The 27,734-nt window shown below is 49.8% G+C and overlaps 1 protein-coding gene across 2 annotated transcripts in view; it reads left to right on the top strand.

Moving 5' to 3' along the window:
• Nucleotides 1-15,276, top strand: part of Kcnb1 (potassium voltage-gated channel subfamily B member 1) — a 93,124-nt gene extending 77,848 nt beyond the window's left edge. Inside the window, exons 2-3 of one of the 2 annotated variants that reach the window (XR_010064569.1) lie at nucleotides 5,011-10,265; nucleotides 10,603-15,276. Coding sequence is in view for 1 of the 2 variants with exons in the window: in NM_013186.3 (NP_037318.2) it covers nucleotides 5,011-7,017 (2,007 nt within the window). In the remaining variant the exon portion in view is untranslated. Of the gene's footprint in view, nucleotides 1-5,010 lie in introns of both variants that reach the window. The other variant, NM_013186.3, reaches the window with a different exon arrangement.
• Nucleotides 15,277-27,734: the final 12,458 nt, after the last annotated feature.

Raw genomic sequence — 27,734 nt, 5'->3', positions numbered from 1 at the left:
TGGGAACTGTCCCTGGGCCAGAGCAGTTAAAGAAGACCTGATCCAGGCAGCCCTGAATCCCTCTGCTGTCCCTCTACTGTCTGGCACACTCAGGACACTCCTGGGACCTCCTCATGGGAAGAGAATGTGGGCACAGGTCCCCTAGGCTGGCTCCTGCCTCTGAGTCTGGAGCCTGGAGTCCCACCCTGACCCAGTGAGGCTCTAATCCCAAGAAAGCAGGGACTTTTCTGGACCTGACCCAGGACCAGAAGGACCTTGTGTGATAACTAGCCACCCATCCCAGGACCTGTACACATGACCTAAGAGTCATATGAAGCTTGCAGGGGTTAGCTATAGGTTACCTGGATAATGACCTAATGACCAGGTGACCATCACAGGCAAGTGCTCCGTTAATTCCACCCCGTTCAACAGATAAAGAATTGGAGGCTCTAAGAGGGAAAGTAGCTTGCTTGTCCAGGGCCACACATAGCCAAGGAATAAAGTCACTAAGACTCGAACCCAGGTCCCCAACCAAATTATAAACAAACAAGCTAAGGAGAAACGGGAGCTGTGAGTTAGGGGCAATCGCGCCACACGGACTAAAGGCCTTCTACCTCAGTCTTGCCGTGATGGCCAGCCTGCTGAGGTAGGAAGCCAAGCCACAGAGGGCTTAGCTAACATTTGGAAGTTCCCGAGGCAGGAAGAGTGGCCCTGACGCTGAGGGCTTTGAGGGCTTTGATGAAACAAACCTTGTCGTGAGATTAGGGGAGTCCCCGAGCTGCCTGGACACATACGCTCCTAGACATACAATGAGGATTCACGGAGAGGGGCTGCTATCTCGGGCTCTCCCCTCCCACAATGGCAGACACATGCGCACATGCACGCACACACACACACATGAATGACTGCCTAAGATCCAGACTGGCACTCGGAGGCCCCGGATGCACAGGGACACAGCTACAGCCTTGGGGTAACAAGCCATGGGGTTGCCAATGGCCAGGTCTGTAAGTCACTCCTGTCAACGACCCTTGACCCCGCCAACGTGTGATAGCCAGGTCTACAACTCATTTCTTGTCACAGACTATTTATGCACTCTGCGGGTCTGCCCAGAGTTGTCTGCGGTTAGAAATAGGAGCAGGTGCCAGCTACACCCTGCCAGTCTCCGAGGAGACAGAGTCTCCCAGCTCTTAAAGGGACAGACATCCCCCATGCCCAAGATCCATTCCTGTTGGAATCAGAGATGGGAGCAGGTGCCAACAGGATTCAACTTAAGGCCTGTGTCTGTACCACCCAAGTTCTGTGTGCCCAGCCTGTGCTAAAGATAACACAGGTCCCTGCTCTAGAACTTGCAAGGGGCTACCATGTGCACGCCCCAGAGTCTCGCCACCTTAGCCTGGATAGTGGTGTTTCTAGGGGTCACCTTGTACATTGCAGGATGTTGGGTGGTACCCCTGTCCTCTGCCTATCTGATGTTGCCAGTGGCACTCCTTCTGTGGGCTATAGAAACCAAACACTTCCAAGAAGTTGCTAAGATCCACCCTAGGAAGTAGCCTCGTGGTACAAACAAGGACACTGAGTCGGGGAAGGGGCCAGTCTCCAAGGCCAAGGGTGGCAGAGCCATGCACAGCTGTTCATGGAGAGTGACATCGAAGTTTATCTTGATATTAATACACTGGTCACTGGGCAGGCAGAACGGGTAGGATGACGTGTCACTGTAGAATGTGGCTGAAATAAAGGTGAGTGTGAATGTTTTTTGCAGAACGGTGTCAGTAACAGGGGGACATGCACAGTTTGGTGTTGGGCTGACGGAAACAGGCTTTGTTTGGTGCTCTGTGCAGACAGCTGCAGGAAAGCCGGCTGATGGGAGGAGGCTGGCACACCTGTCTGCAGGCCGTCGTTCAAGTTCACAGCACAGCAAGCGCAAGGCCAGGATGAGCTCTCGTTCCTGGCTTGGCACTCAGCTTACTGAATTGGATGGTGCTCCCTGAGCCTGAGCAGAGTACACAGAAAGGCTAAGGGTCAGCCCTCTTGGATGACCTCAAATTCACGATGTGTCACCTTGAACTCCTGACCCTCCTGCCCCAACTTTCACGGTGCTGGTATCACAGGTGTTTACCATCGCCTCTGGTTCACTTGACTGGAAACCACAGCCTCCCTCATGCTAGGCCAGCTCTGTTGCCAGCTGAGTCCCCTCCCTGGCCCCCTCTCTGAACTTTCATGGCCTCCCTTCTCCTACAACTCAGGAGGTACAGACAGTTCGGACAGATTGACAGGGTGACCAGTTAATTCTCACCCTCCCTCAAGCTATTCGCTACCTGGACTTCTGAGAACAGCTTTTCTAGGATGGGTTGACTGAGCCTGAATTTCCTGCCCACCTGAAATCCAGTCAGCAACAGGCAAGAACATAAAGCTATGAGCGTCCCCACCCCCAGGCAGTGGCAGAAGGAAGGGCAGCCAAGGAGACTTTACAGGCATCTCGACAGACAGACAGACAGACAGACAGACAGACAGACAGACAGACAGGCTAAGGGTTTCAGTTTTGTCCTGAGAATCCTGGAACTGTATTAAGCAGAAATTGATGATGCTGGATTTTTTTTTCTCTGTGTAGCCCTGGCTGTCCTGGAACTCACTTTGTAGATCAGGCTGGCCTTGAACTCACAGAGATCTGTCTGCCTCTGTCTCCCGAGTGCTGGGATTGAAGGCGTGAGCCGCCACCACTGCCCAGCATAGATTCATAGTTTTACAGAAAGAACCCTGAAACCATTCATTATATCTGTTTGCAGATGGATTCATTAATCTCAACAAATATTCACCAAGCCCCTTCTCTTGGCCAATTCTCTTGTATGGTCATAATCTGTATGCGTGTGTATATGTACGTGTGCACACACACACACGAGTGAAAATATGTGTCATAGTGTTCAGAGGACAACTCTCGGAGTCCGTTCTCTCCTTCTACCTTCATGTGGGTGTCAGGGAGCGAACTCGGGTCCCCAGGCTTGTGTGACAGCATCTTTACCCACTGAGCCCTCTCACCAGCCTAAAGCTCTCTTCTTGACCCAAGGGACTAGTTGGTAAAACTGGCAAAGCAGAGGCCCTTGAGCCCAAATGTTTGCACTTCCCTCCAGTTCCTGAGACACATGCAGGACATCTGTGCCTGCGGGAAAGCGAACCGTAAGATCTCATTCCAGATTCTCGTTGTCAGCAAACGACTCTTAGTGCTCATCTCGCATTTTATTTATTTATTTATTTATTTATTTATTTATTTATTTATTTTTATATATGTGAGTACACTGTAGCTGACATCAGACACACCAGAAGAGCACATCAGATCAGATCCCATTACAGATGGTTGTGAGCCACCATGTGGTTGCTGGGATTTGAACTCATGACCTCTGGAAGAGCAGTCAGTGCTCTTAACCGCTGAGCCATCTCACATTTTTCAGATTTATATTTATTATTTTTAGTTATGTGTAGGTGTGTGTGTTGTGTGTGGGTGTTATGTAGACATTATCAGATCCCCTGGAACTAGAGCTACAAACGGTTAGGGTGCTGGGAATCTAACTCCAGTCTTCTGGAGAAACAGCAAGTGCTCTTTTTTTTTTCTTTTTCTTTTTTTTTTTGGTTCTTTTTTTCGGAGCTGGGGACCGAACCCAGGGCCTTGCGCTTCCTAGGTAAGCACTCTACCACTGAGCTAAATCCCCAGCCCCTTCTTTTTTCTTTTTTTCGGAGCTGGGGACCGAACCCAGGGCCTTGCGCTCGCTAGGCAAGCGCTCTACCTCTGAGCTAAATCCCCAACCCCGCAAGTGCTCTTAAGCGCTGAGCTGTCTCTCTAGAAACCCCATCCCGCATGTGACTTTTAACACACTTAAGAGCACGTGCTGAGGGATCAGAAGAACTTGGGTCCAAGTCATGGCTCAGCTGTATCTTTTTTTTTTTTTTATTCATTTATCTTATGTGGTTAAGTGTTTTGCCTGCGTGTATGTCTGTGCACCGCATGTGTGCGGCCAGAAGAGGGCTCTGGTCCCCTGAAAAAAAGGAGTTACAGACAGTTGTGTGTGCTGGGACCCAAACCAGGTCTTCTGGGAAGAACAGCCAGTGCTTTTTTTTTTTTTTTTTTTTTTTTGGTTCTTTTTTTCGGAGCTGGGGACCGAACCCAGGGCCTTGCGCTTCCCAGGTAAGTGCTCTACCACTGAGCTAAATCCCCAGCCCCACAGCCAGTGCTTTTAACCACTGAGCCACTTCTCCGACTCCTCACTGCTGAGTTTCTCCCCATTCAGCTGAGCTATTGACACTTCCTTTGATGTGGGGGGTTAGGGAGGTGGGATCTCATAAAGGGCAAGCCGGCCTTGAGTTCCTGACAGGAATAACACTGAGGAGAGTTGATCTAACGGTGAGATACAAGCTGTGTGTGGTGTCACCCATAAAATCCCAGAACTTGGGAGGCAGAGGCAGGAGAGTCAGGATGGAGAGGCCAGCCTAGGTGGCAAGGTGAGACCCTGTCTGCAAAAACCAAAAGGACAGCGAGACACACCACAGGGTGGAAGTTGGTCAGCTCAGCCCTGAGCATCAGCACTGCGCCCCAGAACTACGTCACCTCTGCCCCCCACCCCTGACCTTTTTATAAATAACATTTTATTGAGAGGTAGCCACAGCCATTCCTTATTTTGTCCAGGCTGCCGCTGCAGGGCTGCATGGGCTGCAACAAAGTAGCACCAGGCAACACTTTTAACTTCCTGTGCCTTTGTAGAGAAGGTCTGGTCTACCTGCTTGGCAAGCTTGAAACGGTTCTCAATTTTCTAGCTTGGGTTTTCCACATGTGTCATAAACGGGTTTACAGACGACCTTACCTTCTGTAAACTCGGTCAGCCATGAAGTCCCTGGAGAGCCGGGAGAAGGCTGAGATGACCGCGTGCACGTGTGTGCGTGTGCGCGTGTGTGCGTGCGTGTGTGTGTGTACGTATATGTGTGTGTGTGAGGGCCATGCTGTCATGCTGTGCTGGGTGCTGACCGAGCCCTCTCTTCTCCCCGCAGATCCTGGCCATCATCTCGATCATGTTCATCGTCCTGTCCACCATCGCTCTGTCACTCAACACGCTGCCTGAGCTGCAGAGCCTAGACGAGTTCGGCCAGAGCACGGATAACCCGCAGCTGGCGCACGTGGAGGCGGTGTGCATCGCATGGTTCACCATGGAGTACTTGCTGAGGTTCCTGTCCTCCCCCAAGAAATGGAAGTTCTTCAAGGGCCCCCTCAACGCCATTGACCTACTGGCCATCCTGCCCTACTACGTCACCATCTTCCTCACAGAATCCAACAAGAGCGTGCTGCAGTTCCAGAACGTGCGCCGCGTGGTCCAGATCTTTCGCATCATGCGCATCCTTCGGATCCTGAAGCTGGCCCGTCACTCCACTGGCCTGCAGTCCTTGGGCTTCACCCTGCGCAGAAGCTACAACGAGCTGGGCCTGCTCATCCTCTTCCTCGCGATGGGCATCATGATCTTCTCCAGCCTGGTCTTCTTCGCGGAGAAGGATGAGGACGACACCAAGTTCAAAAGCATCCCCGCCTCTTTCTGGTGGGCTACCATCACCATGACAACTGTTGGCTATGGAGACATCTACCCGAAGACTCTCCTGGGGAAAATCGTGGGGGGGCTCTGTTGCATTGCCGGGGTCCTGGTGATTGCTCTCCCCATCCCCATCATCGTCAATAACTTCTCCGAGTTCTACAAGGAGCAGAAGCGCCAGGAGAAAGCCATCAAGCGGAGGGAGGCTCTGGAGAGAGCCAAGAGGAATGGCAGCATCGTGTCCATGAACATGAAGGACGCCTTCGCCCGGAGCATCGAGATGATGGACATCGTGGTGGAGAAAAATGGCGAGAGCATAGCTAAGAAGGATAAAGTGCAAGATAATCACCTGTCCCCCAACAAGTGGAAATGGACCAAGAGGGCACTCTCCGAGACCAGCTCCAGTAAGTCCTTTGAAACCAAGGAGCAGGGATCCCCCGAAAAGGCCAGGTCCTCGTCTAGTCCACAGCACTTGAACGTCCAGCAGCTGGAAGACATGTACAGTAAGATGGCCAAGACACAGTCCCAGCCCATCCTCAACACCAAGGAGATGGCCCCGCAGAGCAAGCCTCCAGAGGAGCTGGAGATGAGCAGCATGCCCAGCCCCGTGGCCCCTCTGCCCGCACGCACGGAGGGTGTCATCGACATGCGGAGCATGTCCAGCATTGACAGCTTCATCAGCTGTGCCACGGACTTCCCTGAAGCCACCAGATTCTCCCACAGTCCTCTGGCATCCCTCTCCAGCAAGGCTGGGAGCAGCACAGCCCCGGAGGTGGGCTGGCGGGGGGCTCTGGGTGCCAGCGGCGGGAGGCTCACGGAGACCAACCCCATTCCTGAGACCAGCCGCTCTGGTTTCTTCGTGGAGAGTCCCAGGAGTTCCATGAAGACCAACAACCCCTTGAAGCTGCGAGCGCTCAAGGTCAACTTCGTGGAGGGCGACCCCACCCCGCTGCTGCCCTCCCTGGGCTTGTATCACGATCCTCTTAGGAACAGAGGAGGGGCAGCGGCTGCAGTTGCGGGACTGGAGTGTGCCTCCCTCTTAGACAAGCCCGTGCTGAGCCCAGAGTCCTCCATCTACACCACAGCAAGTGCCAGGACGCCCCCTCGCTCCCCTGAGAAACACACAGCAATAGCATTCAACTTCGAGGCGGGAGTCCACCATTACATAGACACCGACACAGATGACGAGGGTCAGCTGCTCTACAGCGTGGACTCCAGCCCTCCCAAAAGTCTCCACGGGAGTACCAGTCCCAAGTTCAGCACTGGAGCTAGAACGGAGAAGAACCACTTCGAGAGCTCCCCCTTGCCCACCTCCCCTAAGTTCTTAAGGCCGAACTGTGTCTACTCCTCAGAAGGGTTGACTGGAAAAGGCCCTGGGGCTCAAGAGAAATGCAAGCTGGAGAACCATACCCCCCCGGATGTGCACATGCTGCCTGGGGGAGGAGCACACGGGAGCACTAGGGATCAGAGTATCTGAGCTCCCTACCACAGAGGGCATCTGCAGGAGAAATCAAGGAGGAGGGATGCTTGGCTTGCCTGCCACTGAGTTCTGCATGAACTCCAAGGCCCCCACCACCACAGAGCCCCAGCAAGAGGAGAGACCCCGAGAGCCATGACCAATCTGTGGACACTAACTAGCCACGGGGACCACACCTAACAACATCTTCCTGAGATGGCCGGAGCAGAGCTGACAGCCACCACTAAGACCTAGCCTAGGACACACACTCCTAGTCTCGTCTGGAGGCTCTCTCAGCCTCTGGATACACCATCACCATCTCTCAAGGCTTCAGCTGAGATGGGTGTTGGAGCGAGGGGTTGCTAGTGAAAGAGTGGGCTGCCCAAGAAGTACTGGGTGTCGGTCTCCTGTTAGGAGGGTGCAGAGGACCCTTGATCATGAGGGATTCTCTGCTCCGTCAGCCACACTCCTAGGGCATTGTGATGCTTACATAAGCAAGTGGCTCAAATGATTCAGTATTCTGTGGTCCCTGGGGCTTTATTCGGAGACTCTGTCGGGGTGAGCTGACAATTTAGACTCAATTCTTTCTGCCCACCTGGCCATCCAGGAAGTGTTCCGACGGTTGGCACGCAGCCAGGGCTGGCACAGGAACGTGGGTTCCAAACAACGCTCGTATGGACTGAAAAGATACGCAGGCGTCAAATATGCAAACGAGATAGATTATTTAAGGAGACTGTGTGTGACTGAAAAGCAACATTAAAAAATAATAAATTTCATTTTCTACATGAAAAAAAAAAAAGAAAAGGAAAAAAAATCCTTCACTGAACTGCCCTGTGCAGAGTTGTGAGTACTTTCTGCTGTAGCGGGGAAACACACCTACTCTGAGAGGAAGTTCTTTTTTTTTGTTTGTTCGTTTGTTTGATTTTCAATTTTCTTTTGTTGTTTTTTTTGGGGGGGTTGTTTTGTTTTGTTTTTTGTTTCCTGTGGTATTCAAGCTAAAAAATACTAACAAGTTAATAAAAAAAAGCACTTTATGTTTTTCTAATCTAGGTTCTACCAGGGACAGTGTCAAGATCTCGCACTTTAAAACAAGCACTATTTCCCGTGGGCCGCATGCTGGCACTTGGGGTATTACTTGTGCCCATTTCTGGCCACAGTGGGTCTGCCGTTACCACACCAGAGTCCGGGGCTTTTCTGTGACCCCCCTCATCCCTCATGGGACAGGAGAGGTCCTCAGCTCTCGGGGCAGGGCTCTCTTAAAGTCCTGCATATAAGAGACACAGACGTCTCAAATGGGCGCAGAAAGAGTTAGGTGTCGGGTGTCGTACCACTCTTTCTTGTCAACCGGCCATTGTGTGTTCTATGTTACTGTCTGTCCCGAAAGCCCGACGCTCCTTCCTACAGCCATCTAGGCAGACGGCACAGCCAAAAGCAATAAGCACCCACGTGTATCCCTTGAGGTTCCCGTGTACTTCCTGGTGTCAGTCTTCCTGTTCAAGTGTTGACCTGGCGTTGTCCCGCCTGCCTGTGACCCAGTGGCACAGTATTGTTGGCCCCTCGCTCAGTGACACCAGTCTGCGCGATGCTCTCGTTATGGCGATGTCGTTGGTCAGCCTGTCTGTGGTACAACAGGGCACTGTGGTTTTCTTATGATGGTGTGAGTGGGTAATGTCCCGAATGCTGTAGTGTCCTCCTCCCTGTCCTCAGAACAGTGATGGGCGATGGCAGTAATGTCACCTGACCTCAGTATCATGTGTGGCTGGTCGGCCCGGTAGTTCGATGGCATGATCCACCCGTCAGCACATGCACATCACGATGTTCTGCCTTCTTCTCTTGTTTCCACGGCTGAGGCCAGGCCACCTGTTACAGATGCTCAAAGCTCAGACCACCACCCTTAAACAGCGCGTTTTCTACAGTTCATGACATTTCTCAGCATCTCCAAAGACCTGGGCCCCCCTCCCTCCAGTGAGCACAGCTTGGGACTTGGCTGTGTTAATGAAGAAGATGAGACGTTGGCTCTGCCTCATTATCCGTCCTCAGAGCTTTCTCAGAGCAGAAGCAAAGGGGCTGAGAGCTCGCCTGGTCACCTGTACCAGCAGCATCCTGGAGGCAGGAAGCAGGGCGTGGGCCTCCATGGCCCCCTGCTGAGCTCAGCCTGGTGCTGGGGGCCTGTTGCCGTGACCATGACCGTGACCGTGGGACCTTTCCGCTGACCATCTCCCATGTCTGTCTTTTGTGTTGCCCATCAATCACCCATCAGCACAAATGTGAAAATTCAGGGAAACAAACAAATGCTTTTTTGATAAAAAAGTAAATAGTTGTGATTTCCGACTCAGATATTTTTAGAGCTATCTGTAAAAACTCCTACTGATGATATAGTCTTCTATTTTACATATCAGGAAGTAAACGCGTCTTAACATAGCCATATATAGCCAGAAGGAAGTTATCGCCCCTCCCCCTTCTTTAAAACCAAGGCATTTCATTGGTTGGTTAAGCCGATGGCGGGTGTACAGTGTAGAAATGATTGCTTTCTTTTTTAAGAACCACTTGGTGCGACTTTCCTTGTAACCAAAGGCCCCTTCTGCCTTGTGTAGGACCTGGCTATCCCTCCCTCTTGTGTTTTGTCTGACCTTCAAGTAGCATTATGCAGAGAAAATGATGAATTCAGAATAATACCCTTCCTAGCTGCACGGGCAGAGTCCGACAGAATTCCTATGGAGACAACCATCATAGCAGTGTAGACGATCCATAAAAGTTTTCTGTTTCGGTTTTTGTTTGGCTTTTTCTTTCCTTCACTTATAATTGTATGTACTGTGGAAATACAGCTCCCCCCCCCCCACCGTGTGTAACTCAAGTTAGAATACTATAAATTTTCCTACCAACCCTCCATCTGCTAAAAAGGAACATAGAGTCTCATGCCGCGTGTACCTGACCCGGGTATGTGTGTCTACACGCACTGGGAAACCTTGAGTTGCCAAGATGAAGCTGAATCCGAAAGATGGGTCTCAGCCGTGAAGAAAAGAGCCAGGGTATGGAGGCAGAGGCCACTTGAACTTGGTGGTCCAACTGATCTGACCCAACCAGAGCAAAAGGAAGTAAGGTACCCAAATGACAGTGGGAACTGGAGGTGGAGATCTAACGGTCCAGTTATGAAGTCCACAGGACCATCAAGAAGCCAGCTGAACCTGAGTTCCAGCACCAATCACACCATCAGAAAAGGCCAGGCGTCAGAGCACCCATCAAGCTGGGAAAGCCTTACTGTGGACAAGGTGAGGACAACCCAGTTCTTTTGCCTTCTCATTTTTGGATGCCTCCAGAGCAACAGGTCTGGGGCGACAGACCTCTCTCTGGGATTCTACCTTAAGCACATTTAGATGGGAGAGAGAGAGAGAGAGAGAGAGAGAGAGAGAGAGAGAGAGAGAGAGAGCGAATAAAAGAGGAGAGACGATGTATTATCGAGGAGAGAGGAGACACCAAAGTCATGAGGAAGCCACCCTTAACCCTCTCCACTCACCCTGACAGTGGCTGGGAATACGAGTTTTTGTTTTTGTGTTTTTCCCTACTGAGTCTCTCTCACCTTCTCCTCATCTCCTCTGTGTTCTGTAGCTGCAGCCTTGTCTCTGTCCCTTCTCCTGAGAAGATCCACATCCCTAAGGAGGAAACAAGACGCAGAAGCATCCTCTTCTGTACAACTGTAATGTATTGTCGATATTTATAATTACATATTTGTCTGACTCTGGTCATGGCTGGAATGTCTAGTCCATGAACAAGGGGATATTTAAAGGTCATCACAGACAAGGGTCCCTAAAGCCAGGTCTCTCTATATAGATAGATAAGTATAGGTATATAAACAGATCTCTTTTCCTTATTTCTCTGTCAACTTGTCTCATGTACAATAGCCACAGGCTGCACTGAATCAAAGTGGGGAGGACACACAGAAAAGCTTCTAGAACATGGTCCTTTGGGGGCAGACTTTGTGTATGGTCTATCTGAGAGGAAGAAGATGGGGTCTCCGAGGTCCCCAAAAGGACAATAGAATGCTCTAGCCTCAGGCATTTCCTAACCTATTATTGTTTATCTGACAAACCCTGAATGGCTTTCATGTCCTAGGCCAGGGCCACCCAAACCAGCCCAGGCCACACCTGGAAATAAGAGTTACCTCCGCATTTTCCGTTGCCATTTTTCTGGCTCTAGAAGCCTCTATACCCTAGGATGTCCGCACATCTCAAGAGTAGTCTATTTTTTTGTTCAGATAAAATATATACATATATGTATTTTTTAGTATATTTATAACAGGGCAATCGAGTCTGATTTCTTTTGTAACAGAGTAATACCTTGGGGATCTTATTGTTCATTTGCATAGCTGGTCTTCTCTGCGCTCTCATTCCTTCCCACTGTCCCTTCTTTCGTTTTGTTTTGTTCTGTTTGTTTCTGTTGGATCCCAGTTGTCTAGAAATGGGGAAAGACTGGGGTTTGATATCCTGGCAGACGGAGGCCCTGGAAATGGGTGGGTGATGGGGGCCTGGGAGAGCAGCTCCATGTCTGTCCTCATCAGGTCTGAGTTCCCTGGCTGTCACTCTTAAGAATCCAGGTGCGCAGGAGCAAGCCAGGTGAAGACAGGTGCGGTTCGCACCTGGGCTGCCGGGAGCTCAGACCCTTCCCTCCCCAAGTCTTAAAGGACTGGCTTTCTGGTTCCCAGAAATATTAGAATCAAGACCTACCTGCAAGCAAACTTGTCTCTGAGCTCAGGAACATTCCTGAGTCCCTCCTGGCCAGACTGTCCCCAAGTCCAGCATCCTGCTTCCCAGGGCCACCAACTGGATCCAAGGACCAGAGTGTATGCAGGCTCCAGCAAACCTCAGAAGAACATTCTGTGTCTCCATAACCATTTCTCATCGTCTTACCAAAAACCAGTGGCCAGACAGCCTTGTAGCTGAACGCTGAGGACTGACAGCCCAAAGCTGTGTTCTCCCCACCCAGCCCCTCTCAGCAGCGCCAATGAGAGACTTGAAGCAGTATTTTTCCAGCTTCTACTTTTCCAAGTCTCCAGTCCTTGGTCAGTCCTGAACATCCGTCGGAAACAATTTTGAGCCTAGGGACAGGTGGTGGACAGACTCCACATGGAGTGAAAAGGCTTTGCCGACCGTCAACTTACACAGGGCAACAAGAAAAGCCAATCAGATTGCCTCCTATGCCCAACCAGTCACCTACCTGCCTCAGCTCTGGACTCTGAGCTCTGCCAGCCCCAGAGATTTGAGTCAAGCCAGAACAGCCTCATCTCAGGCAGTGAAAGAATCCCAAGAGGATGCTACCTAAACACAAATTTAATATTCTGGTGGTTGGATTTTCCCTCCTTCCCCTTGGGTTTGTTCTGTTTTGTGGTGTTGGGGACCTAACTAGGGCCTTGGCTGTATCAGACAAGCGCGCTCAACCCCGAGCTACATCTCCAGCCCCTGAATGTATTAATTCGGAATGTGATTCTAATCCGTTTTTCCCATCCCTAAAATTCCTGGTAATCTGGTTTGTTCCAGAGCTAAATAAAACAGACAAGATTTTGTGTGTGTGTGTGTGTGTGTGTGTGTGTGTGTGTGTGTGTGTGTGACATATGCATGTGTGCAACTTTTGCACAAGAACAAAATTTAAAATTGCTATCTTGTTTCTGAGGTTTCCTGCCCAGATAAGTAAACACTGGCTGTCTTCCCAAGAAAGACGGGGTACCCTCCTACCTTCTCTCCTTGTCCTAGAATTTCTCTTGAAATTTCCAAGAGGTAACTTGAACCTAGTTTGGAAGGGGCTGTTAGTCATTTGAGCCCTCCTCTCCATCGCTATCCCTACATCTGTCTCTCTCAGCCAAGGTCCTGAAGAAATCTAAAAGCCAGTGGGAGAGCATGGGTGGGGAGTTGGCCCAAAGAAGTAGCCACTCAACAGGAGTTGTCCATTTCAGCTCAAAGCAATGAAGCCCTTTCTCAGCAGGGTGGGTTATCTGCTCTCAGATCACAGTGCAAGATGGGTAAGGGGAATCTAGACTCTCCAGTGTATCACAGGTTTTCCCTGGGAGGCTGGGGAATGCACCAATACGCCTTGGCATTAATACAAAATGGGACTGGAAGCTCAAAGCAATTCTTTCTTGGGGTGTGTGTGTGTGTGTGTGTGTGTGTGTGTGTGTCCATGGCCTTCATGCACATGTGGGTATCTGCATAGGTGTCTTGAACATTCTGGGTCCAGGTTCAAGCCTCATAGACAAGGACTTAGAGCAGAGCTACTGGGACCTCAGGTTATATTGCCGGGCCAGCCCAGGAAGCGCCACAGCAGACAGGCTGCCGCAGAAGACTCAGCATCCTAAGCCTGCTCTTGCTATTTTTCTGACCCTGTCAGCCCATTCCCAGCGGCCTAACAAGGACCACTTTAGGGAAGAGATGCACGTCGCCCTTCCCCTGGCCAGTAAAGGGCCAACTTGAGGTCTCACCTGTGGTTGGCCACCGCATGGTGCTTCAGCCCCTCCCCCTATATCCTGTGCCCTCAAAGGGACTCAATGATCTATCTCCCCACAAGCCAGCCACCCACTGCCCAAGCAATCCCAAATGGCGCCATTCCAAAAGGGCTGTTTTTTTTTTCTTATTAAATAAAAAGAAACCTAATCAAGATCTTCAAAGGTCTCTGCCCAAGAAATAAACCCAGAAAAATAAAGACAGCAGAGGTAATTAAAATCCAGCCTTATCAGGGAAACAAGGCTTCAGCTGCTTCCAAGAGGAAAGCCTGCACTTCCACATCCATCTCCAAAGAGAATGCTGTCTGTCTCCACTCAGCACAGAGCTGGTGGTTTTGAAAGGCAAGGTAGACCAGTAGGCCAGAATTGCCTGAACCATTATCTTCTAAAACTAAATTAAATAGAAACTGGTTTATAGATTCTCAGTCCACAGAGGTGTTTCCCATGACACCTCAGCTGCCAGTTACAGAGTAAATGAGAGAAATGTAGGGCCACCCAATTCTGTCCCACTTAGATGTGCTCCAAGCCACACACATATAACCCAGGCACTTCCTGCCTCCCTGGGTGAAATTTGGTTTGGATAGACAGGGTTGCACCACAGAAGAGACCACCAAGGACTATCTTAACAGCACAGCTTCCAGCCTCCAGGCTTCCCCAAGGTTTGAAATGCCCAAGACCATCGAGCATCCAAGAGCCAGATGTGGCTACAGGAAGGGTAGGGCAGCTGTCTTCTTTCTCTCTGGGCCCATTTGGCTTGAGTCCAAGCTAAAGGACAAGGAGTCCCCTTTTCCTACACCAGGAGCTCATGGCCCTCTGCCAATGTGCTGCTGGCACAGAGCGGTCGTCATCCAGCCTGTGTTTTGGGGTGAGTGCATGTGAGTATGGTAAGTGCTTGGGCAGACGGTGCTGGATTCTCACCTGACTGGAGGTGTTGCTAGCCAGGAAGGAAAGAGTGGAAGTGTCCCTTTGTCTGAACTGTCCCCACAAATGCCATCTCTTCTATGACCATATTATTTGGAGTCACACTAATGCCCACGGTTGATGTTGGGAGCCTCAAGCTGATGGGGTCATCATCTACTCAAACCCTGAGGCTGGCCAGCACTGGCTTTCTTCCTTTTCTAATTCTTCCTTCCTTTGTTCTAATTCAGTTCCCAGGGAGGTCACATGGAGACCACAGTGGCTACCCAGTAGTCCAAGCCAAGGGTCCAAGGTAGGGGGTGGTTTATGGGACTTGACTAGGAACCTAGGAGCCAGTGTCTATCACCGGGTCTCATTATCTGAACTGTAAGAACCGATGGTCCCTCCTTTCATCTGAGCCCAGAAGCCCCCTTAAAATGACAAGCACCCCAATCCCATCAGCCCAGACTCTCTGTCCCTCCCAGAACCCCACAATGTAAGGTCAGGGTTCTTCTGCCAGCAAAGCCATTCTGACTGCCCCACCTTTCAAGGAGACCAAGCCAACCATATTAGCCATAATCCACCAGGGTCCTCAGTCACTCTTCTTGGGTTGTGTTCCTGGGTCCTGTTCAACCTTCATCAGCCCTTCCGGTCCATGTGACAATGCACATCGGTGTGCGTGTGCTCATACGTGCACAAGAGTGCACACACAAGGAAACCAACCAAACCCCAATGTCATCTTCTGCATGTGGTGAGATGGACTTGTGACCCTTGTGTGACCTCCGGCTGCTGTCCTGTCTTGTAAAAAAAAAAAAGTTCACATGTTTAAGAATTTTCAAGCAAATGGTCCCTTAATGAAGTCTGCAGCGTTCAAATAAAAGATACGGAGAAAACAAGTCTGTGGTGTTTGACTTATTTCCGGGAGGGGGGAAGGCTCGGGTGGGCTGGGGTGTAGGAAAGTCTCGATCTGAGAGTCTGGGGACCTGGAAGGTCCATTAAGAGTGGGTGCGTGAAAACGCAACTGGCTTTCCACCCCCGTTCCACAAGCCTGGGTCCGTGAATCACTACCCAGTGCCAGCCATGTGGTTCTCACAGCCACTTACCTGGGCGCCCCTTTCCCATAAGAATGCACAAGTGAGGAGGTAACATGGTGCATCCCAGCACTCCTAGGAGTGGAAGCAGGAGCAGCAGCTCCAGGCAACTGGGATCTAGGAGACTCAGTCTCCTGAAGCCCAAAACAAAATAACAGTCTCTTCAGAAGAGAAGAAAGGAGTAGACTAACACAGGGTGGAAAGGCTGACAGACTTGCAAAGCAACCTGGATTCCGGGAGTAAAGGAAGGGGTGGGGGTGGGGTGGGCAGCTGGAAGACACGCCCACCATGCTGTCTTCTCCACTGGTTCTTATCTCCTTGGGACCTGGATACCAACATCATACCCTATAAGGACCAGCAAGTTGCAGCTGGCAAAATGGCTCAGCAAATAAAGGCACTTGCGGCCAAGCTTGGTGACCTGAGTTTGACCATTAGGCCTACATGGTAGAAGGAGAGAAAAAAGAATCAGAAATCTATATTTTACAAGAGATTAGCATTTAAGCTTTTTTTAGACAGCTTTTAAGTGTTAGTGATGACTTCTAGTCAGTTTACGTGTAATGGCCAATGGAGGTTCGTGTGCAGGCTGGTCACACCATTAACTCACCACAGTCACATGCCAGCCATAGCTATAGACTAACCAGAACTATGGACCAGAAGTAACCACCAGCACTGGGCTCTCTGCCCCGAGTAACAAGGTCAAGAATATCCTTTTATTTGTAACTACTGTGAACCAGATTACCCCAGCACCTGGCAACTTGAAGCACTTGTTCTTCTGTGTTTTTTTTTCTAAAGATTTTATTTATTTCATGTATGTAAGTACACTGTAGCTGTCTTCAGACATACCAGAAGAGGACATCGGATCCCATTACAGATGGTTGTGAGCCACCATGTGGTTGCTGGGATTTGAACTCAGGACCTCGGGAAGAGCAGTCAGTGCTCTTAACCGCTGAGCCATCTCTCCAGCCCTCCTGGGGTTTTTATGATACTGAAGGTCGGGAGCAGCTTTCCCTGGGTGACTCTGATGTCACAATACATCAACTTCAACAAGTGAACTCTCCTTCTTCCAGGGACTCAGCCCCACTAATGGTGATACACGTTTAGTCCCAGCACTTGTGAGGCAGAAGCAGATGTATCTCTGAGTAGGAACCCAGCCTGGTCTTCGGAGTGAGTTCCAGGACAACCAGGGCTACATAGAGAGAGAAACCTTGTCTACAAAACAAACAAAACAAAAATCTAAGGGATGATAGAGACAACATAAGGACAAAAAGGCCCAACTCAGCCCTGGCCAGATCACAGATATTTGGAAGCGCCTTTGTCCCTCTGAGCCCCTACCAGGCTCAGTCTGGCCCCTGGCCCCTCTCCTGCTGTGCCCAAGAACACACTTAAGACCCACTTAAAAAAGACAATGTTGGGGTTGGGGATTTAGCTCAGTGGTAGAGCGCTTGCCTACCAAGCGCAAGGCCCTGGGTTTGGTCCCCAGCTCCGAAAAATAGAAAAGAAAAAAAAAGACAATGTTGCTGTGATTGCCCCACTGCTCAGCACTCAGGGTGTGCCCATGCCCATGGCCTGAGTTTAGGGCCTGTTTGGAGACCTGGCTCTCTTGCCAGTCATATGGCCTCCAGCAGCAATCTGGAGAGCTGTTTGTGCAGAGCCAGCTTGCTGAAGTTGCCTGGGGCTGACTAAAAGCCCCCAGTGAAACACTGGAAGTAGCAGGGCTTGGGTGGTGTGCATATACGCTCTCTGTGTGCACCTGCACTCTTTCTGTGTGCACCTGCACTCTCTCTGTGTGCACCTGCACTCTCTCTATGTGTACACCTGTACTCTCTCTGTGTGTGCACCTGCACTCTCTCTATGTGTATACCTGTACTCTCTCTGTGTGTGCACCTGCACTCTCTGTGTGCACCTGCACTCTCTCTGTGTGCACCTGCACTCTCTCTGTGTGCACCTGTACTCTCTCTGTGTATACCTGAACTCTCTGTGTATACCTGTACTCTCTCTGTGTGTGCACCTGCACTCTCTGTGTACACCTGTACTCTCTCTGTGTGTGCACCTGCACTCTCTCTATGTGTATACCTGTACTCTCTCTGTGTGCACCTGCACTCTCTCTGTGTGCACCTGTACTCTCTGTGTGTGTGTACCTGCACTCTCTGTGTGCACCTGCACTCTCTCTATGTGTACACCTGTACTCTCTATGTGTGTGCACCTGCACTCTCTCTCTCTCTCTGTGCACCTGCACTCTCTCTGTGTGTATACCTGCACTCTCTCTGTGTGCACCTGCACTCTCTCTCTCTCTGTGCACCTGCACTCTCTCTGTGTGCACCTGCACTCTCTCTGTGTGCACCTGCACTCTCTCTGTGTGCACCTGCACTCTCTCTATGTGTACACCTGTACTCTCTCTGTCTGTGCACCTGCACTCTCTCTCTGTGCACCTGTACTCTCTCTGTGTGTGCACCTGCACTCTCTGTGTGCACCTGCACTCTCTCTCTCTCTGTGCACCTGTTCTCTCTCTGTGTGTGCACCTGCACTCTCTGTGTGCACCTGCACTCTCTCTGTGTGTACACCTGTACTCTCTCTGTGTGTGCACCTGCACTCTCTGTGTGCACCTGCACTCTCTCTATGTGTACACCTGTACTCTCTCTGTGTGTGCACCTTCACTCTCTCTGTGTGCACCTGCACTCTCTCTATGTGTACACCTGTACTCCCTCTGTGTGCACCTGCACTCTCTCTGTGTGCACCTGCACTCTCTGTGTGCACCTGCATGCTATTCTCTCATTCTAGATCCAGCTGTTTACCAGCTGGGAGAAGAACCCCAGAATGGCAAAAGGGAGTCTCCCAAGACTGCCCTTCGACTGCCCAATGTGAAAGACTTTGGCTGTATAAATGGGGGTAAAGAAACAAATGCTCCCATTGTTAGACACTTGGACAATGAGCCCTGTGCCAGGCAGCAGGGGCTACTGAAGGGAGCAGTGGGCTTTCGGGGTATCCGTAGCTTCAGTTCAGCACTTCCGTTTAAGATTGTTGGAGGGTTTGAAGCAGCTGAGTTCAAATTCTATCTATACTGAATCTTTGTGGTGTTACCTAGAGCTGTAATCTTGCCTGTCTGAACCTCTTTGGATTCCTAGTCTAAAAATGAGGAAAATGGTAGTTGGTCTCTGGAATGCTGCTGGGAGCTTCAGTTAAAGGCTCTAGTGTTTATCCCAAGAGCAGGCACATAGTAGGTGCTCAATTGTGGCAGGTCTCATTGCGTTATCTTTGGGTAATTTTTGTTGGTAGGGTGGTAGTGTTGGGGTGTGTAGTGCCCACAAGAGAACAGAAAAGGGCATTGAATTAAGATCCCCTGGAGCTGGAGTTACAGACGGTTGTGAGCCCCTTCATGTAGGTGCTGGGAGCCAAATCCCAGGTTTTATGAATGAACAGCAGACAAACTACTGAACCATCCCTCTAGCCTCTACCGTTTATGTCATCTTTTTGGTTTTGCTTACTGGTTTTATTTCTTTGCTTTTGAGATATGGTCTCTATGTAACCCTGACTGTTCTAGAATTCACTATGTAGACCAGGGTGGCCTTGAGCTCACAGAGATCCTCTTGCCTCTGCCTCTGAACACTGAGACTAAACTGTGAGCTGCTAAGCCTGGCTTGTTGTTTGTTTGTTGGTTTGTTTGTTTGTTTTGAGACAGGGTTTCACCATGTTGCTCTAGCTGGCTTCAAACTCAATACTACCTCTAATTCAAAAATCTAGCTGGGCACTAGAGGCAGAGGCAGATAGAGCTCTGTGAGTTTGAGGCCAGCCTGGTCTATAGAGCGAGTTTCAGAACAGCCAGGGTTTCAGAACAGAAAATCCCTGTCTTGAGAAACAAAACAAAGCCAAACTCTAGTTGTGCAAGCTTGTGCTATCACAGCCTCCCTGCTTGTGGCTCTCATGCGTTACCCTCACTGCACCCTGGGGTGTAGAATTGCTCCTTAGTGAGACTCCAAGCACTCCACAGTGTCAGCAGTCCCAGAAGACGCAAAACTGTCCCAGTGAGCTTTTATTAAGCACCTACTGCATGCTAGGCACTACTCCAAGTATGCCATGCAATGCACTGATTCAACGACCCACAGAGAGATTCACCACGAAGTCACCATCTTTCCTTCACTGATAAGCCACCTTTGTCTGTCACTGTAAAACAAGTTATTCTGTCCCTCAGTGGCTTGAATAATTTAACATTTACTATCTCACTGTCTCTGGGCCTTAGCCATCTGGGAACATCTTCCCCAGTGGATTTGCAAAGGGTCTTACTGATGTGCAGCAGCCGAGGGGTGGTCAGGAGTGACTGGAGGCTGGGAAAGCGGAAATGTCCTTAAGATGATCCTCCGTCCTACAAGGGGTGGCACTGTCTGGGAGGGTCTGGGGACCAGACACCTCAGAACCTCATCTAATTCTCTGTCGAAAGAGTGCCCCGGTAACTGATGTTCTCCAGAGTGAACGAACCAAGGACAGAAGCCTGGTCTCTCTCTCCTACTCTTGTTCTGGTGAAGTATATGTAAATTTATAACCACCGCCTCTTCCTCTTCCTTCCCCTCCTCTTATCCCTCCCTCTCCTCTTCTTCCTCCCCTTTCTCTTCTTCCTCCCCTTCTCCTCCTCCCCTTCCTCTTCCTTTTTTTTTAAGATTTATTTTATTTATATGAGTACACTGTAGCTGTCTTCAGACACACCAGAAGAGGGCATCACAGATGGTTGTGAGCTGCCATGTGGTTGTTGGGATTTGAACTCAGGACCTCTAGAAGAGCAACCAGTGCTCTAACCACTGAGTCATCTCTCCAGCCTTGCCTCCTCCTCTCCCTCCTCTCCTCCCTTTCCCCCTCCTCTTCCTTCTCCTCCTCTTTTTTCCTTTTTGCTCTTTTCTTTATTTTATTACTTTGTGAGTATGGATGCTTTGCCTTCTCATCTGGTGCCCCTGGGAAGCCAGAAGAGAGAATGAGATCCCTAGAAAGGGAGTGGAAGGCATATGGGGCCTGAGACTCAAACCCAAGTCCTTTGGGAGAACATCAAGTGCTCTTAAGCATTCAGCCATCTCTCCAGCCTGCTGCCTCAAACTTGATATGTAGCTGAGGATGACTTCGAACTTCTTTTTTTTTTTAAAGAGATTTATTCATTTATTAAACATAAGTACACTGTAGCTGTCTTCAGATACAGTGCCCAGAAGAGGGCATCGGATCTCTTTACAGATGGTTGTGAGCCACCATGTGGTTGCTGGGAATTGAACTCGGGACCTCTGGAAGAACAGTCAGAAGCTCTTAACTGCTGAGCCATCTCTCCAGCCCCGACTTCTGATCCTTCGGTCTCCACCTCCTGTGTGCTAGAATGGCAGGTGTTAGCCACAAGCCTGGCTCCAGGTGACCCTTTTGAAGTGCACAGTTCCAAGCTATCACCACCTTCCACCCCCAGAATTCCAGGTGGCCACTCCTCAACTGCTGGTCCTGGGTGGTATAAGAAAGCAGGCTGAGCCAGCCTTGGGAAGCAAGCTAGTCAGCAGCACCCGCTTCTTCAGCTGGTTCCTCCAGGGTCCCTACCCTGAGCTCCTATACTGGTTTCCCTCAGAGATAGAGGGCAGTGAGGATCTACAGGGTGGGATTGGCCCCTCCCTCACCAGCTGCTTTTGCTTCTAATGTTTATCACAGCATGGAAACCCATCTGCAACACAGTGCTAAGGCACCTCATTTTCAGGAAGGCTTCCACATCTCTCCCTCTATCGAAGCCTGGCTTCCTCTCACTTCCAGCAGCCTCTGACACCTCTCCAATCATAGCCCACAGGTCCTCCATCTCTTGGGTAGACTGATTACCCCAAGGAGGTGGTAGGAGCCGGACAACTAGGACTCCAATCTTGGCTACTTTATTTTCCAGCTGTGTGACCTCGCATGAGTGACTTCACTTCTCTCTGTGTTTCGTGAGGAAGTCACAGCTGGATCCAGGGGCTGAGTTTGAGTTTAAATGTGTGTTATTTTGTAAAACTCTCTGTCACGCTCAGCTGAAGTCAGTTGCCCCTCACTCCCTCCATGCTGGGACTCACCTTGTCTTATTCTCGCTTGTGTTCCAAGTGCCTCACCTGGACCAGCACAGGGCCTCACCTGGGACAGGTGCGCAGGACTCTGCCCTGCTTAATGCTTGCTTCATGATTATTTATGAGATGTCCTTTCTAAGCCAAGCCCGAAGGAGATAAAGGATGCTTCCCTGGGGTCAAAATTCTCCTGGAGCAAGACAGTCAACATATAAATACACAGTCAGACTAGAGAACAGGTTGTCACAATGGAGACCATGAAATGGTTGGGGCCTGGAGACTGTCACCCTAGAGAGACAATCAGGCAAAGCTTCTTTGAGATGGTAGTAGTGTAACTGAGTTGCCAAGAGGGAGCTTGCCACCGGATGAGCCAGGAGAACAACCCAGGGTAAAGTCCAGCAAGTGCAAAGGTCCTGGGGCAGGAATGCTCTGTAAGCCCGTGTGGCTACAGGGATGGATGAGGGAAAGGATAAGGGTAGAAGACAGGAGAGGCCAGGGAGCCCATCAAGCTGCCTCTTGACAAGGCAAACTGCCTATCGCTCTCTCCAAACTATGAGCAGTGATAGCTGGAATCTAGGCCACATGAGGAGTTCCTCATCCTGAGTCTTAGCCTCAAGCCAGAGGCAGCCCCTCCCCTGGCAGCACACGAGTATCGCCTGCATGGCTCGGAGGCCCACTGCCACCATCCATCCTTGTCTGGGCTCCTCCGGTCAGACTCTAGGCCCGATTAATATAAATGAGGCCCTCCGCTGACTCAATTTCCGAAGAAGTGCAGACAGTCAAGATCCTAATTCCAGGAAATGTGGAATTTACATAATGAAAATTAAAAGAGAAACTTGGGAGCGACTCCTTAAGTGCTGCCTGGATCGGAGCACCAGGGCCTGGCGTCTGGCAGAAGATGGATGAAGGTGCTGCCAAGGGCTGCTGGGAGCTCCAGACCCCTCCTTCCCTCAAAAGCAGAGCCACGATAACACTTCACATTCATCAGCTCTCGCCATCCCCGCTCTGTAACCTACTTCATTACCGTTCTATCCTTCATTTCACCCTTGGGGGCAGACAGCACCATGTCTGCCATTTATTGGTGGGGAAACTGAGGCTTGAATTGTAGGAACACTTGTTGAGGTCACACAGCAGGACCTTGGACACACACACACACACACACACACACACATGCACATGCACTTGCACACATGCACTTGCACACACACACACACACATGCGGGTGCACAGACAGGTCATTGGTTGAATAGGCAGACGTCTTCCGCTGGAGTGGTCATAAGGGAACACGAAATAAGAGTAGAGTCCTGGCATGTGATTAGCCTGGACTCTTGTCTCTTTATTGCCTAAGCTGCGGGGATGGAACCCGGGGTTTCATGCATGTTGGCAAGTGTTCTACCCAGAGCTACATGAGGTGCCTTAGCACTGTGTTGCAGATGGGTTTCCATGCTGTGATAAACATTATCATGTTTGGGTTTCGGTTCCTGTTTCTTGTTTCAAGGCAGGAGCCCTCATCGCCCATTCAGATCTCAAACTTGCCATGTAGCTGGACTTGAAATTTTGATGCTCCTGCCTCAGCTTCCAAATACAGTGATTCCAGGCAGGAGCAATTACACCCTGCTCAAAGTCTTGTCTTTTTTTTTTTCCCCCCCAGGGTTTGGTTCTTATCAAGACAAGGCTTCTCTATGTACCGCAGGCTGTACTAGAACTAGTTCTGTAGACCAGGCTAGCCTCTAATTCAGAGATCCGTCTGCTTCTGCTCCCCAAGTGCTGGAATTAAAGGCGTGCACCACCACAGGGCCAGGCTGTCTTCTCTTAAAAGAATGTAATGTGCTCAGATGTGTTTGGATTCTGGTCACGTGCTGAGGCGCTGGAAGCAGACAGGCCTCCCTCCCGGGGCTCAGCCATTGTGAGGAGAGTGATGTGTCTGTGTCAGATTCACAAACAAACTCACAGAAGACCCAGGGACTCTAGATCACTAACATCATTGTCAATGGTACTTTCAGAATCAACAGCACCAGCACAAAAACCTCCAGGGAACCATATTCCAACATCAGCGGACACAGTGATGCTGTTAGGTAAGCAATTGTGAAGCTCTGGGCTCGGTGTCCCTCATGCCTGGAATCCCAGCACCAGGAAGACAGAAACAGGAAGATCAGGAGTTCAGGACCATTCTCTGCTACATAGCAAATTCAAGGCCAGCCTGGGCTGTGTAAGACCCTGTCTTTAGCATCTGGAGAGATGGATCAGCAATCAAGAGCACCAGCTACTGATCCAGAGGTCCAGGGTTCGACTCCCAGCACCCACATCAAGTGGCTCACATCCACTTGATTCAATCCCCAGCGCTCAACCTGGTGGTTCACACCATCTGTAACTCCAGTTCCAGGGCTTCTGATGTCCTCTGGCTTTTGAGGGTACCTCATGCAGAGCATAGAAGCTCACAGAAGCACATGCATATACATATAAATAAAAATGAATAAATCTTTAAAGGCCCTGTCCTTTTTTTTTTAAGATTTGTTTATTTATTATATATAATAATAATAAATGTGTGTCCCTCTCTTCAGACACACCAGAAGAGGGCATCAGATCTCATTACAGATGGTTGTAAGCTACTATGTGGTTGCTGGGAATTGAACTCAGGATCTCTGGAAGAGCAGCCAGTGCTCTTTTTTTTTTTTTTTTTTTTTTAAAGATTTATTTATTATATAGAAGTACACTGCAGCTGTCTTCAGACACCAGAAGAGGGCATCAGATCTCCTTACAGATGGTTGTGAGCCACCATGTGGTTGCTGGGATTTGAACTCAGGACCTCTGGAAGAGCAGTCAGTGCTCTTAACCACTGAGCCCTCTCTCCAGCCCCAGGCCCTGTCTTTTAAAAATTCATTTTATTTTGTTGTTTTTAATTGCATTTACTTTTATGCATATGGGCAGTTCGCCTGAGTGTAAATCCATGTATCACTGTCAGCCCGCAGAGGTCAGAAGAGGGCATCAGATCCCCCGGAACCGGAGTTACAGATGGTTGTGCACCACACCATGTTGAGTGCTGAGAATTGAACCTGGGTCCTCTGGAAGAGCAGCCAGTGTTCTTAATTGCTCCAGACTCATTGTTTCTGCTTATTTGTTGGTTTGTAACATTGTCTCAAGTTACCTAGGCTGGCTTGATAGGTAATTTAGAATAATCCTGAACTCCTAATCTTACCACCACCTCTGCCATCCAAGTGCCAGTGTTAGACATGACCCGTCATGCCCAATGGTTTAATGTTATCCATATACATGCATTTGCATATCATTCACACCCAAAAGATCCGGAATAGACATAGGTGTGTGGTCCATAGGCATGTCTGATGTGCTCCCTCACAGATACACTGTGTTGTCTAGATCCAAGAAGTCTCCCTGCACCACAAGCTCCATGACACCCCTAAATAAATAGACATAAGTATTTTACTACCATGTGCCACACAATGTCACACACGCAGACAGAGGTCTGGAGAGATGGCTTAGCAGTTAACAGCACACACTCATTTTGTAGCGGACTCACGTAGGATGATTCACAATCGCCCATAACTACAGTTTCTGGAGGTCTAGTGCCCTCTTCTGGCCGCTGTGGGCACTGCACTCATGTGCACAAACCCACACACAGGCACACATACAGACAACTAAACATAAGATGAATCTTCTTTAAACTGGGCGTGGTACTGCATGTATTTAACCCCAGCACTTAGGAAGCAGAGGGAGGCAGATCTCTGTGAGTTCGAGGTCAGTCTGGTCTACATAATGAGTTTCAGAGCAGCCACGGCTACAGAGACCCTGACTTGAAACAAAAACAAAACAAAAAGACAAATCTTCTTTATCTTTAAAGGGAAAAAAATACCTGCTCACTTTCATGGCTCCAGCCCTTTGTCCTTTCTCTTCCCTCCGCCTGGAAGACTTGCCCCAAATGACTAGTAACTTCCTCCTTCACATCTTGCAAAGTGGGCTCAAAATTCACTTGCTCAGTGAAGCTTTCCCACGAGTATGGCCAGTGCTTCCTAAGTCCTCAGCATCCATCACCATCCATGAGCAACGCTGTCTCCCCGCCCCGCCCCTGCCTGCTTCCTTCCCTGGCAGTCACTGCAGTTTGACATGATCTAATATGCACACAGCACGCTTCCTTCAGTCACTTTTAACGTTTCCCAGCCTTGGCAGGGTTTTCTGTCTCAGTGCTGTGCCAGCCTCTGGAACCCTGCCTGGCACACAGTAGGTGTTCATTCGATGTTTGTGGAAGGGATGAGAGAAGATGGAGAATGAAGCTCCTTGAAATAATGGAACACTCTACTGCCCCTCCCCTCAAGTCAAGTGTTAAGTCCGTCTCAAGGAGTAAGGAGAGCGGCTGGGGGAGATGGCTCCACTGAGATGCACCCACTGACAAGCACGAGAGCCTGAGTTCGAATCCCCAGAACCCATGTAAGAAGGCAAGGTATATGTTCAGTGCTGGGGAAGCTGACTAGAGGATCCCAAGGGAACTTAAACGCCAATCAATCAGAGAGCCCAGTCAGAGGATCTGTCTCGAAAATTAAGGTGGAAGACTAGAGAAATGGTTCAGTGGTTCAGAACCTTGGCTCTTCTCACAGAGACCTGGCTTCAATTCCAAACATCCGCATGGTTTGGAATGTTTCAGGATGTGATGGCCTCTTCTGGTCTCTTTGGGCACCTGGCATTTGGTGCACATATACATGTTGGGGCTAACATTCATCCATGCAAAATAAATAAGTTTATTTATTTATTTATTTTTATTTTTTTATCAATTTTTATCTATATGAGTACACTGTAGCTGTCTTCATACACACCAGAAGAGGGCACCAGATCTCATTACAGATGGTTGTGAGCCACCATGTGGTTGCTGGGAATTGAACTCAGGACCTCTGGAAGAACATCCAGTGCTCTTAACCACTGAGCCATTTCTCCAGCCCATAAGCCTAATTTTATACACACACACACACACACACACACACACACACACACACACACACCAGCACCAGTAGGGAACAACTAAGGAAGTAAGGAAGATATCTAACATTGACCTCTGACCTCCACATGCACACACATACACACAAATGCACACATACCTCACACAAAGAACTAAAGAGAGCTGTGCTTGGCACACCTGTAACATCAATACTCCAGAGGTTGAGCTAGAAGGATGGAGAGTTTGAGGATGGCCTAAGTTGTTTAGTGAAATTCTGTCCCAAAAAACAAAACTGAAATGAACACAGGGGATACAATGTAAGCTCCATTCCAGTACCACAGTGTCCCCACATGAGCCTTGGGGAGCCATTACTGGTCATCCTTGTTTATGTGGAGGAAAATAGTCACAGAGAGGTTAAGTCACCTCCTCAAGATGGCACACACGCAGACACACAGACACACACACAGACACACACACACACAAACACACACAGACACACACACACACAGACACACACACACAGACAAATACACACAGACACACAGACACACATACATAAACACACACGGACAAATACACACAGACACACACACAAATACACACAGAGAGACACATACAGACACACACACAGACAAATACACACAGACACACACACACACAGACACACACACACACACACACACACACACACACACACACACAGTGTAGTAACACCAGATTCTTCTAGGTCTAGAGCAACTCTGAGGAATAAGAACATCTTGCCCCACAATGGACGTTCATGGCCCCTCCCTTCTGCCAGCACCCCTCCCAGCTACTGTCCTCACTCTTTCCAGTCTGCAGCAAACTTGCGTCCTTGGTGACGCAGGAAGCTGTAGGCTGCCCAGTTGTCATGGTGATGGCCACCAGCCCCTGTAAACAGTCTCCCTTACTGACTGCCTGCTTAGCTCATTTTGTGACCCTCTGAAGTTGACCCTTTCTGGGTGACCTGTGGGCTGGTGGCCTGCTTGTCTGTTCTGCTGCTACCTGCGGGGATACAGAAGCACAGGAGGTGTAGAAACAGAAATCCTGGGTCCCTCCCTTCCTTCCTGTCCCCTTCTTGGCTGGTGACCTTCTCTTCCCCAGATGTCTAACCCTGCTTCACAGTGTGGCCAATAGGAGTTAAAAGGTTCCCTTGTTCCATCCTGTCTCCCTCCCTCACTCCCTCTCTCCTTCCTTTTCTCCTTCCCTCTCCTTCAGCATGTGCCGCACAATGGTCTAGTTGCTGAGGACACAGCCATAGCCAG

The sequence above is a fragment of the Rattus norvegicus genome, chromosome 3, assembly GCF_036323735.1.
Source record: "Rattus norvegicus strain BN/NHsdMcwi chromosome 3, GRCr8, whole genome shotgun sequence".
Lineage (NCBI taxonomy): Eukaryota > Metazoa > Chordata > Mammalia > Rodentia > Muridae > Rattus > Rattus norvegicus.
This window is presented reverse-complemented; position numbering and strand designations above follow the sequence as displayed.